At 44.5% G+C, this 14062-nt stretch overlaps 1 protein-coding gene and 1 long non-coding RNA gene across 5 annotated transcripts in view; one reads left to right on the forward strand and one right to left on the reverse strand.

Moving 5' to 3' along the window:
• LOC105672584 (uncharacterized) overlaps positions 1 to 14062 on the forward strand; it is a 176994-nt gene that overhangs the window by 112824 nt on the left and 50108 nt on the right. The window lies entirely within an intron of this gene.
• The window catches only part of LOC105672582 (homeotic protein empty spiracles-like), a 38195-nt gene continuing 29833 nt past the window's right edge, over positions 5701 to 14062 (reverse strand). For 2 of the 3 annotated variants that reach the window (XM_067354294.1, XM_012367617.2), the window contains exon 3: positions 5701 to 11309. In XM_067354294.1, the coding sequence (XP_067210395.1) occupies positions 11043 to 11309 (267 nt within the window). In that variant the 3' untranslated portion in view covers positions 5701 to 11042. The remainder of the gene's footprint in view (positions 11310 to 14062) is intronic. The other variant, XR_010890037.1, reaches the window with a different exon arrangement.

Genomic DNA, 14062 nt, shown 5'->3' on the forward strand with positions numbered 1-14062 from the left:
AATCTCTAACAAAGTTTTTCTTCATTTCATTAATTATTAATCACTTAAAATAATTTATATAAATAAATAGCTTATTTGTATAACATTTTTCGCCTAGTTCTGCAAGAACTAGTGTCACGGAAAAAAGCTTGAATACCTTCAAGGATGCATATTTAAATGTTTGAAGCATTTCGAGCATGAAAATACGAATAAGAAAACACGTTGACGGGATAATCAGACGCAGTGATGAAAGACAAGTATGAAACTCAAATAATCTAATCTTTCCCCCCCTCGCCGAGCGGGAGAAGAACAAAGCCGCACGTAGTTTTACACGTGTCATCCGTTCGAGACGTAGAGCACTCGATACCCTCGTCGGCCATCTGTTTTCGCACCGAAACGCTGGGAAAATATCTTGGCGGCGGGATCGGTTCAATCAAGAAACTACTCTCCCCCGAAGCCGCGTCCAAGAACGAAGGATAATTTTTGCGTTGATCGTGATTCTTCACCTCGGACACGCTACACGATGTTGCAGTGGGTGTGCGTAACACACGCGTCCGCGACCGTCCGTGCCGGATCGTCCGCATCTCCTTATAGTCCAGCACACATACATACCCGGCCCCAGTGCACACCCCCAACAATAATGTAAACAAAATGGTACCACTATTTCATTGGTAACCCGACACTTCTGCGCTGAACCCACACGCATCGCCTTCTCCTCTCCTCTCGCCCCTTCTATTTCTGCATTTTTCTCCTCGTCCTTCTCTTCTTCTTCCACTTTTGCCTCACCTTCTTGCGTTCTTCGGTCAAGTGTCTTTCTGCTATGTGGAAAAATTTATTTAATTCCGTAGAAAAATTCTTCCTTTTATTTCTAAGAATAATTAGTTGACGAATAATTAGATAAACGTTTCACTTAAATCTAAATTGCGGTTGTAAAGCATGACTTGTCTGTGTTTTTCGAGATGTTTCATCGACATCGTTTTGAATTATAATAGTTAAAAAAAGAAACAATCGAGTAATTCTATTTTCTCGACAGCATCGATTGATTTTGCAGGATTCTCCCGCTTCTACTTATACTAATAACAGTCTTGACGTGCGCGCGCTGATTTCGCAACGAATCGAATCCGCGCCAACCGATTGACCTCGCGAGATTATTTCTCGTATTGAGATTCCGCGGTGTTTGACCCCATCTTCCGCGAACGCTCGAGCCGAATGACAGAAACGATCGGGGATAATACCCGGGAAGGAACTCTGAACAAATCGATGAACGCGGCAACGTTTATACCTTCGATTACAAATGCATTCTCGATGAGAACTTGTTAGAATACTAGACTAGTCGGTGCAATCATACGTGATTGTGATGAATTGTGATTTCTCGCTTACACGATTGTGTAAGCGAGAAATCGCACGAAACTTTTGCAAAAATTACCCACGTCTTCGATTTTCCACTTCTACTCCATCCGAGTTTCGTCCATCAAAATTCAACATATAACTAAAATAATTGAATTTGGATAAACCCAAATCTTTTTTATAACGCGAGTTTCTATAACCTGAATATTGTGATAGTTATCAATGACAAATCAAGATTACATCGCGGATCGGCGTTTAACAACGTTATACAAAATAATTATGCGCAGCTGCCAATAATTAAATGATTAATTTCCGGTGAAATCGAATGTCTCAATGTATAACGACAGCCGTACGCTCGCTCGTCTTACACGCTTAATTTGCAAATGGCGAGTGACTCGTTTAATCGACAACGTGTCCGGTCGCGATCGATCGATCACGAGGACGAGGGAAAAGAGCGCGGCGCGTCGTATAACGAGGCGAACGAGAGAAGCTGAAACTCGACAGGAACACAACGGGAGGAGATCCAGGGAACCGAGCGTTCGATAGCGAGCGACGACAACGATCGATCGACAGATCCCGGCGCGGCCGCTTAATTCAACTTTAATTTGGACTTTACGAGCGTCGTTACCTGATCGGCTCGGTGGTCCGGTCGCCTCTTCACCTGGTTTTCTGGCCGGTGAATTTATCCGTTTCGCGCCACGCATCCGTGGAAAAGGGATCGTGTCGCTCGCGTGTTATTCAAATGCAGACAACGCCCCGGAGATATCGGCCCGAGACTCGGTGACTTATTAGCGCCGCCGATCGCCGATCTTTCGCCGAGAAAGGCCCGGGGATATCGAATGACTTTCATTCGAAGGATTTTATCTGAATGCGAATTACGTTGATCGATCCGGGGATGTGAAGCTGTTTGCGCGGCGTGCACATTCCCCGATATAAATATAAATTATACGCCGTCGAACGGTCTTGTGTCTTACTTTTACTATTATTTTACTTGCGTCTGAAGTCAAAGATTGCATCACGATGTCGCAAACGCGACGTTTGCGTCAAACAGGGTTTCTTATCCCGAAACGTTTCAGCGATACAATTACCGATGCTGACGGGCGGGACACGGGGTTTCGCGCAGGCGGAAAAGAAAAATTCGAGGCGCGGACCCGAGCGGCGGACCTCGCGACACGCGTGGAACATTTGTCAGACACTTTAGGACCAGTCGGGCCATTGTTTTCCCATCGATTCCGGCTTGGAAAGCACGGCTTTAACCGGTGTTTTACACGCTCGGTTCCTGGAACCGGATTCTCCATCTGAGATGCCCGGTGCCTGTGGCATCCAAGTTGCGGGCCCGGGAGGAGAGGAGAGAGAGAGAGAGAGAGAGAGAGAGAGAGAGAAGGAGAAAAGGAGAAAAGGAGAAAAGGAGAGAAAGACGCGTGAGACGGAGTGACGGAGCGAGGGGGCCGAGACGGGGAACCAGGTATACATGCCCCGGGACTTCGAGCCCATTTCGCCTGTCAAGCCCAATTCCGTTTGGGACCAGAAACCTTGGAGCTCTCTCTGTTCGGCGTTGCAGTTTATGGCCGTCATTACCTCGATCGGCCTCGAGTTGGATTAAACGATTTGTTCGTGTGCACGTTCTACTTTATTGGCCGACGTCTCCTACGTGATACTTAATGTTACGCTCGCCGGACGTTGTACGAATAAAATTTCGGCCCTGCGATCCGCTAAACGCTCGCTCGCGATAATCTCGCGCGGACAGAGCGGCAATTACAGCGCGTAATTATCGTAAAATATTGAAGCGGCGAGATTTACATCGCGTTAACGAAGAATTATTCACATCTTTTCTATTTATACTTGTTGCGCCAAGTTGTTCATTGTTTATAAGAGGCCGTTGAAAACGAACGTTGAATTATTAGATTGGTGCAAAAGATTTCAATAATATCGAGGCACACTTTGCACTTGATGCTGATTATTATTGTTACTACTTTACTATTTTTTTTTCTTCTTTATTCGCGGCGCCTGTGAATCCATGAATATGGATCGGTAAAACTTAGTTAATCGGTCGAAGGCGGTTTGCACGGACACGGGATACGCGGCTCTTCAATTATCCGGGCATCAAATACTTCCTGCAGAGGGTAAAAGACCTCTGCGTGTCCGAACTTCTTCATTCTGCGCGGCCACTTATCTTCCCTAATTTACGTAGCTTGCTTCGTTCAGCGCCGCTGAACGACGTTTCGTGTCGTTAAACACCTCCCGCGGCCTGCGCCGAATTTGAATGACAATGCGTCCGTCCATATTCTGGATATTCCCTCCTCTCGCACAGCTAAATACAACTCAGACTTAATTGTAATTAATTGCGACCTTATCTTCACAGTTTAGTCCGGATCACCCCACATCGGCCGCGACTATAAATTCTCACCGCGGTGTTACGCTACGCGGAGTATACTACGTGTCAGTTCGCTCTCCTTCCAACAATGCTACGGCACGCCGCTATCGCGCAATGAGTATCTTGTTAACGCGCTTATTGACGTTAATTACAGCTAATTATGCCGTCTGCATCGGACTGTGATTTATTCAGATCATTAAGAGTATTCAGATCGCATACTACAATTATTTCGAATGATATACTCTTCGCATGCATCCTTCATATCGTCATATTCAGTCCAAGTACATCCAAACGCTATCCGTTCTTCGTGATATGCAACTAACTTGGCGTCACCTGCGAACGAGGAAACTCGTTGCCGTCACGCGATTGCAGCCTGCACTTGTATCGTCGATACGTGCCGGCGTCACGTCCTGTTCAACCCAATTGGTGTCATCTGCGACTCGCGTAAATGAAAACGGCCATTCCGCTAACTTTTCCGACGGCTGTCCTTTCACGTTCAACTGCGTATCCGTGCCTCTCGTTGAGTACCGGTTTTTCGATGAGGCAAGCATGAAGGAAGCAGGCCGCGAAAGGTACCCCGGCTTCTTCCCTTGGCGAGCTGCGCTGGCGCCTCTTCCTGCTCCTTTGCCTCAATTTATTTTTCATCTCTCTTTTTCTCTCTCTCCCCTCTCACCTTTCTCTCGTTTCGCAATACAAATTTGCATGCATTTTACACATCTGGCCCGACGAAAACGTCCGATTTTGACAGTCGCCACATTGCAGCACGCATCGCGAATCAGTCTCGTTATCCGCCGTTTACGATTGACAAGACAAATTGCGGGCTGGAAACTCAAAACGCTATAAGTGCTAAAAATATCTTTTGTAATGGTCGTATTTTTCGTTTGCCTCTTTGTAATATGCAAATAAGCTTTACATTATTGACTTTACGCGGAACAGAATTAAAAAAACAGAGTTCAGTAACAGTTAAATCAGCGAAACACGCATAAAATAAATATTTTTTAACACCAAGTTTCCTAAAAATTGATTGAATTTTATTTCTTCACTTAGCGTTTCGAAAAATAAAGTTTCGATTATAATTAATAACAAGTTAATTATTCAAAATATTTGATTTGTGGGAAATCAATGTTAATTGTTAGCAAAAAAAAAAAACGTTCTTTTCGCAAAAATGTAGGTATCCGATTTGATTAATCCGTTAAATTTTACCTCGTTTTACGTTAAACGGCTTGCATTTCCAGTCCGCGACACTCGAGATGAAAACGTTCGCGATCGCTCGCTGCGAGCTGTCCGACATCAGTATTTGTTAGCGGATACTGGTATCCGCGCATCGTCGAGTACCGGTGATGATGAATGAGAGGTAAGAAGGAGGCACCTCGAACGAGAGGCCCCTCGCTCCGTCCTCGGGGAGATCATCCATCTCGCTCTATCCGCCGCCATCTTCCCTCGCCTCCTCCCCCCTTCGCTTCGCCGGAGGAAGTAACAGTATCCAAGTGGATGGATTCCGTGCGAGGTGTGCGGAGACCGTGTGGATTGTGTGCAGAATGAACGCAAACTGTGAGGGTAATTTGCAACACCGGCAATTTACATAATTAGCAGTTCTGAACCCTCGGACGTCCCCCCACCCCATCTGATCTCTGGTTTCCCCCTCGCTCCCGCCGCCTCCGCCTCCACCGCTGCTGTCTGTCTCCCCCTTGACTCCCCTCCCTCGCTTGGCCGCGGGCCTTATGTAGTGTGCTCTTCACCCAACAAACCGACACGTCTCTGTTTTACCCCTCGCACATTGGCGTAGGCGTTACCCCGTCAGAGAGGCAAACGAGGGATCAATTGCGACCTCGTAGATACGCTAGATCGTGAGACTCGTGGAACTTATCAGTCTCGAAGAAAATTCATGCGAAACGTATCTTCGTGAAATGATAATCAAGTTTAGCGTAAACGCGCAATATTTTTGATTAACCTGTTAAAAAAAAGTAAGCGGAAGGGTTATAAATAAAAAAAAAAGGAAAGATAAGTCAATGTATTCTATTTTAGATTGCACCGTCTGTGTTTTTCAATAGTCGATCGTAGAATATGTGGTAACTGGATATTGCACGTACAACACCTGCATTCAAGGAGAAACTCTCGCTGAAACTCACGGCGGCGCTAAATTGACGCGTGACTCCGCGGTAAACAATAATTTGCGCATGCAAACAACTCAACTCCCGCAAGAATGCGGCATATCCTCCTCATGCACTTGCGCCCTGCGCGTGTAATCCAGCCCGCTTATCTGCCGGTACGCTCGTAACAGTGAAACTAATCCCGCGGGACTTAATGAAACGTATTATTTTAACTCATTTACCGGCACGCGAAATACGATAAGGCCTACATCGGAGGGGGCTCGCGATAGTTCGCTCGATAATTTTTAACCACGCCATTATCGCAACAACGTTCCAGCGCAATTAACATCGTCTCGAGCGCCAAGACAGCGGAATAATTTCGTATATATTTGCGGAATTAACTTTATTATCAATCCGACATAATCATATTGCGCCCGATCAGGTTTCCCGCGCAGATATCGCCTTCGCCTGTAGTAAAGTTCCCTCGCGCAAGTCCCCCTACCCTCCCTCCATCTCTCCCTCTCAAGCATGTGTTTTAGAACACATGTAATATCGCGAGAGCGACACTTATAGTCGCGATCGATATATGCGTCGTAAATTTGCGTTTAACGAGTACGTCGAAAAATCGCTTTCGCGGCGCGAAGTAAGCGGTGCGCTGTCGCATGTTAATTGGCGGATAAGCGATTACGAGAGCGCGGCGCGCCCGTGATAATGAAGCTGAATCATCCGGGAAAACGACGTGGGGGGAATAAGAAGAAGCGGAACGCGCACCGACGCGGAACAATGAGATCTATTAATTATCGATCGTCGTACGACCGATCGATCGCACGGCGTGTCGCTTTGACGACGGTTGCTTGGCTGAGCCGTTTAATTAACGAGTCCCGGTCAACATTCCAATTAATGCGCTTCATTAGCACCCGGCGTCCGATTCCTCGTAGCCGCGCGGCGATTGCCGCACATGCTGATTAATTTGGCCGCTTAATTGATCGATCAATAAGCGCACCGCGAGCGCGACGTGGAAATGGGTCGGGTAATCTTGACGATCGTCAATTTCTTTTCGGTCCGACGAGTGAGTCCGCATCGAATACGCAATGAGACAATTAATGATTAATATACCGTGAGAATACAAGGATTTGCAAAAAAATTTTTAATGAATACGTTAGGGATGAATTAGCGCGACGTACTTCGTTAAAACTTCATTAAATATTTAATATCGAGATGACATGAAGAGATATTTGTAACTGCGCTTATTCGTTCGCAGCGTGAAAATACTTATTAAATAATTGCATTAAGGACATATCCGATAGCAGAATTTACTCACACAACCTGTCCTTAATATCTTTTTTAATGAAAAAGTTAAAACTTAATTAACAATCCCTTAATAGCGGAAATTAAAAAACTGAAATTAATTGCATTAATTACATCTCTAAAAATTCGCCCAACTTTGTTTTATATCGTTGTTTGTTGTATAATTTATGTATTTCTCTCTCTCTTTCTCTCTCTCTCTCTCTTCCTTATGAAATCTTATTTCATTCTACAGGTTTGCAAACCGTTTATAATTGCGGATACTTTCAATTTACAAATTCATTAGCTTGAACTGATTAATACATCGATAATCGCCTACAAGTCGCGTTACCACCGTGCCATCAATTTTCATCGTGTAAATTACGAATCCTGCTTTGCAACACCATCAACATTGTGGAATGCAGATACATGAGAGTGGAAAAAAAAAATCCTAAAACCATCTCTTAAAATTCCTCAGATTTTTATCTGTCCGTAAAATATTGAGAACCCAATACTTTTTCCTTCATTAAGAAAAAAAACACTTTAAATTAATAAAATTCGTGAATAAGACAGACAGTTTCGAAAAAAAGCGGTATTTCATTCTCAGCGTCCGTAAACATTTCTCGTGGGGGCAACGTTTCGGCGAAAATAATAAGGGCCGATGATAGCGAATCTCCGAATACGATCTACCGACATCGGCCGCGTCCGCACATCCGTTGTTCCGGGCACGAAAGGAGAGATCCGGCGTGTTTAATTACGGGGGAATGAGAGAAAGAAAGAGAAAGAGAGAGAGAGAGTTCCACGTCCGACGTAGTAAATTATTCCTTTTGGAAGCGGCGATTATAAAGCGATTATCGACAAGGATCGCTACCGCAGACGCGGCGGGATGTACCCGGGCGATTTTCTGCGCCGTCGTCGTCGTCATCGATGCATCGTGTTGCCAACGATACCTTCGTGAAAAACAATTTGCCGCTCGTAGACACCTCACCCCCCCTTTTCCGCACATCGGTAATTACGGTCGGTCATTGCGATAATGTCATATGCTTAAGAATTACCACGGTGCGGGTCCTCCTTATCGTCGATGTGCCCGATGGCGAGAATTATTCAATTCCCCCGTGCGCTGCCTCCAAAATAATACGCTACGCGAGAAATTACTGCGCGTGGAAAACAAACAATTTCTCCGGCCGGGCCTGCGTGTGTGTTTTATTGCCTCGAAATTACGAGCTCGAGTTCGCGCTTGCGATATCAGATTCGCCATCTCCGAACATCGTTGCGTTCGAGATTATTAGGAACGGCGCCGCCATAATGCAGTGTTCAACAGTACTTTCGCGCATTGCACATGTTTTTCTTCCTATACATTAAAAATGACATCACGTACCTTCAATTTTCTGATAAGCTTTCGATTTTCGTAGCACAGTTGGCGCAAAGAATTTTTTTTTTTTGGGATTTGCAGGTCACTGGAGCAGGCGAAACAAAAGCGGAACGTTTTCATATAGTATTATAATTTATTTAGCTATATCGCTAAAGAACTCGAATTGTTTCATTCGATATCCGTTACTTATTAGTTTCTATAATCTTTTTTATGTACAAGATTATTTACAAGCGAAAGCCCTGCGCCGCAATCGAGCGAATTCTTGAGCGAGTGGAAAAGCGTCGCCGCATGGAACTTAAACGCGCAGCGCTTCAGAAATAAACTCTCTACACGGAAAGAACACTTTCGCTGAAATGTCTAAGAATTGTGCCAGATACGGAAAATAATTTTGAAAATAATTTTTGTTGGACAATCAAAATTTATCGATTTCATGCACCAATCGAAGTACTCGATCTGGTTGACGAATGAAATAAAATGAGGTCATATTGCAGCAAAAAATTCGAGTGCTCTGTTGATGAATTTTAATTGTCTAACAAAAATTATTTTCAGATCTATATTTGGCACAATTGTTAGATATTTCAGCAAGTGTTCTTTTCATGTAACTGAACTCGATAAGCAAACTTATCGAATTAAATCATAATACTCTCATGCCAAACACGGCGCGCTGCTCGGTAATATTAAAATATCGGGAGAATACGATATGTTAATACCACGTTTGCTAAAGTAATATTAAAATATCGAGGAAATACGTCCATATATCAATATTACGATCTCGAGGGGTTGGAACGTAAGATATAATATATATTTTACAAATATGACGGCTCGGTTACGGCGCACGAGATCCCGGTCTAACATATATTAGCAATAATAATTTAAATCGTCAGTACATATCTCGAAACATCGATCGACGAAAGGAATACTGCTCGCTCGCGCGGAACAACGACTTAAATACAACTGCAAATACAACTCGTTTACACTGGGATCTTTCGCTAAGGGTACGAAGTTTGGCACTCACTATTTTACTTACGTTCCTGCGTACATAAACGCGTATACACGCGCACTCAGTGCATCTTGTTGTGTGATTCACGTCGATTATCTATTTACATTCGCGTCCAGCGTGTCGTCAGAAATGCTCCCGAAAAGGATCCGGAATTGCAATTCGTCCGTCGGCATTTTACACATTTTATTTACACCATCGGACGACAGTTAGTCTTTATGGCGAATTTTTTATGGCAATGCAAGTGTAAACGATACGCGACGGTGGCAATCGGCGCATCGTCCAAGCGAATCAAGAATATTTCACGATCAATCCTCATTCTAAAATATTTCTAATAAACTTTTAACAATTATTTTACAATTAAAATCATCGGGAATAACTTACAAGCGAATTAAAGTTTTTTTTAAAATAAAATTTTAAATAATTTTTAAATAAAATTTACAGCAAACTTGAAAACAAGTTTTTGTCGTTTAATTTTACTTTTAAAAATTCTAAAGTTTTAGTTGACAAAAAAAATGATTCGCTCAAAGTAAGCATTGGTCGTTCTCGATACGTTGAACGTCGCCGCTTTCCGCCGGAAGCGCGTCCATTTAGCTTCGTCGTCTCTCGCAGACAATGCCTCCATTAGCCGGTTTCCGATGGACGCCTTCGATTTCTCCGTCGCTTTTTCCGGACCCGTTATAAGATAGTCTGGCCTGAGAGAATGCCTCGTCCTAATCACGAGGATATTTACGGATCTCCGCAATCGTTCTCTGGCCTTCGGCAACGCCGCGAAACGGAGATCGAACTCCGTTGAGGAACTACGTCGTGATTCCCGTCGAAAGAAAAAGAAGAAGAAAAAAAAACACTCCCTTCTCTCCCCTAGCATCGCCTATCGACGGTAAATATCCAATATAGGGCTCCCATCGCCAATTCTTTTATCCACATATTTTATGTACGCGTAAAATTACTGCATTTAATCACGATTATAAAAAAACCAAGATATAAATGACATTTTTTTCGCAAAGATTAATGTTTTTACGCTTAAAAATATATAAAATATGTGAATTCTACAAAAAAAAAAGATAGATGATGCGAGATTCTATATTACGTATTTATCCCGTCGACTAATCTGGCAAGTTCGAAGCAGAACTTTTAACGAAATCCTTCCCGGTGATTTTGCTAATAGAGAACTCTTCAGGGTTCAGAGTTTCAGTCTACAATCGAAGCACAGCTCTCGCCGAGACTTTTGACTGCCAGTTTCTTTTCTCCTCTGCATCGGGATTCGCACTTAAAACGACAGCCGTGATTCTGTCGTGATCGCGCCGCGATTTCGATGGAACTTACTCGTGGAAATTCTCACTCACTACTACTTGTCTTCCATGCTTCTCGAAGATTAACACAGTCGCAAACCGATAGCCTCGTTCGCGCACGGCGAAGTCAATTTCTCGATACGCAGCCAATGTCGCGAGAAAATCCGAACCGCGCGCGGTCTAAGTCGGTCGCGTCGGTCTCGCGCGATCTCTCAAACAGGTCCCACCTCAAACGGAGGCTCTTTCGGAGCTCCACTCGGGATATTCCATGCATTCCTGGAACCTAATCCAGGCAGAGAACGTCTAGCTACGCTTCAGAGCCGCTCGAGCACTCCTCGGCTTCCGGATCGATGTGCTCCTCCTCCTCGTCTTCCTCGTGATGGTAGTCACCGGTCTCCTGCTGCCATTTGCTGACGTGATGCGTGTTCTTATTGTTGCTGTTGTTATTGCCGTTTCCATTACCACCGCCACCGCCGTTACCGCCCCCGCCGCCCGATTGTTGCTGAGCCTTAGCCTCTTCCTCCTGTTGCATCCGTTTGTGTTTTGTCCTCCGGTTTTGAAACCATACTTTCACCTGAAACATTAATGATTTTGTTGTGTTAATTTTTAATTTAACGAATTACTAATGTCATAACTGTAACAATCGCAATATTTAGATCATTTGTTTGATTTCAAAATTATTTTACCAAAAAATAACTCACTTCTTCGCATTTCATATTGGAAAAAGATAATTATCTTCTTCTTGATGAAAAATTATATAAAATTGTGCATACAAAGCGCGTTAAATCACTTAAATTATACGTAATGCGTGAAAATTATTCAACTTAAAGGGGAAAGATCCTGCTTGTTTCACAACAATATAAAATAATTGAATAAAAAGCATCGTTGATGTCGCGATTATTACGGAAACTCGAATATTTCGAGACGTTTGATTTGCGATGAGCTGAAACATACGAGAGAGAAAGAGAGAGAGCGCAGCTAAGAATTTCCGATCATTTTGACGGAGGGAACGCGTCTTGGAAGATAATTCTTCGAAGAACCCGATGGAGGCAGAAGATACGCGACGTTCAACGAGAGGTAATTCGAGCGTGGCCGTCCCCAGCGAATACCGACGTATCCGCCAATCGATCTCGGCGGGCCAATCCCCCGTCGACAGGGGAGGGCGAATCGAAGCCCCTCGTTCTCGCCGGGCTTGCCAAATTAAGTGGCAACTAGTTATAAGCTCTGGCCCGGTCAACCCCTGATGTATCAAGGAACCACCCCTAAACGCGACTATCCGGTTACAATGGTACGTGTCGTTGACGCAAAAGAAAAGGGGGATGAAAACGCAAAGGGTGGGGAAGAACGACGGATCCCTGATCCGGGCATTGTCCTCGAATTGACTGTTAGATTATACGCGCCGCCCGTGAGAAAAGAGTTGAATGAGCTCCATTTTGAAGCTATCTACGCGGAAAATCAGCATTGTGACACGAGGACACACACGCGCGGTAAAAGGGGTGAGTCGGGGTCACGACGGGGATGTTTGTCTAACAGCTCGGGTGGCTGCGCGGTTTTGACAAGACCCGGATTAGCTGCCGATAAACTTCCGGCGGCGAATCGAGGCAAAAGACTTTACGTTTCAAGCCTATAATAATAAAAATTGCGAAGAATGAAATACATAATATATGAATTTATCATATTATTGAAAATTTGCTCTATTCTTAGTGAACAATATTCTTTTATTATTTCTCGTGACGTTTTCAAAATACATATTAATGAATGCGTTTCTTTTACATAGAAATCGTTCAATTTAAATCGTTTGTAAATTTTCAATTTTAAACAGCGTATTATTTTAACAATATTCTGATTAACTTTTTGAGTCCCAAATTTATATTGCGCTGTTGGAAAATTATTGTTGATGTACATTACGCTAAACAATCGTGAGATTTATTTATCATAAAAATCAATGAATAAATATGACGCGAATAAACAATCATACGGTTCAACATTGGTTAAAAATTTATATGAGTATGAGTAAGGCATCGGGACTGAAAGAGTTCGGTAGAGTTGATTTAATTTCAATTAGATTTGTGTCTGGAGTTCTTTAAAAAATGTGCCAAACCGGTGCTACATGAAACCCTTCAATCGGACCCGTGTCATTTTCAATCTAAACGATCTAAAGAGCACCCCAAACCGGAACATTTCGCCTTTAAGCCAGAATTAAATATATCTCACCCCTCGTAAAACCGTCTCGAGTTTGTTATTCACCGCCGGCCAATCGTGAGGCGAAGAAGCAGGGAGCAAACTCATCGCTGCGTGCCCGGGGGAGCCGCATCGGGGTCGCGGCACTTAACGGGTGATTAAGAGGGCAAATAGAGAGAGCGACCCCTTTCGGGCAGACCGTACTTTCGGGCCTACCCCCGAAAGCCATCCTGTTACGCGCCCGCGCGTTCCCGGACGTCGCCTTTGGGAGCGGCGTCGCGCGCGCTTAATCGAGTTACCCTCCTCTCTCCTCTCACCGCCGTGCTGTAATCGCCTCCCGTCGACCCCCGGGGTTGCCATGGCGATCGCGGGCGGTCCTGAAGCCCGATTGGCGGATCCGCACGCACGCGAAAACCCGGGCATCCCCTTCCGCGCGCTGCATCTCCCAGGATGAGCCAGACGCTTCATCCCCGTCGCGCAAAAGCCTCTTTCGCCCTCTCTCTATCCTTCACACGGCACCTGGATTTACACTCAGTTTAACCGTTCCTCACCCCTCGTAATCTCCGTCCCTCTCGTCCTCCGCACCCTCCATCCGCGCCAGTATTTCACGGACGCGCACGTTGTAAAAATCCTATAAAAGCTTCCAACACGTTCGACGATTTATTCCCTGATATATTACCCCACGGAGTTTAATGCACGACGGTAACGCGCGATTGGGAATTCGCTGTTATCGGGGGGAGTGGCGCGGGAGGGATGAGAGGAGAGAGATCGACGGGAAAATGGCCTGACGCCGGCGTCAGCTGGATTTCTCGTACCCCGCGCACGCACTATCTTGAAACGTCCGTCTCGTTGCGCGCAATAAGCTCGATTCACCGTTAATAAACGAGACTGTTCGAATAAATATTCACGGAACGACGCGACGACCAACGCTATCGCGAAAATATTTTTTCTTTCACCGGGCGACATCGCGTATTTTATTTCCAACAAAAATCGTAATATTGAAGCATTTCTGTGAGCGTCTTGTGTATTTTATTTTTGTATCACATTTGCCCGCTGATTGGCTATATCCTCTGGTCATCATCTTATTGCGCACTGCCTAGATTACATTTTATTCCCGGTATCGCGACTTTTTGCGTCCCGTCTCGC

Source organism: Linepithema humile, chromosome 4 (genome assembly GCF_040581485.1).
Source record: "Linepithema humile isolate Giens D197 chromosome 4, Lhum_UNIL_v1.0, whole genome shotgun sequence".
NCBI classification, from domain to species: domain Eukaryota; kingdom Metazoa; phylum Arthropoda; class Insecta; order Hymenoptera; family Formicidae; genus Linepithema; species Linepithema humile.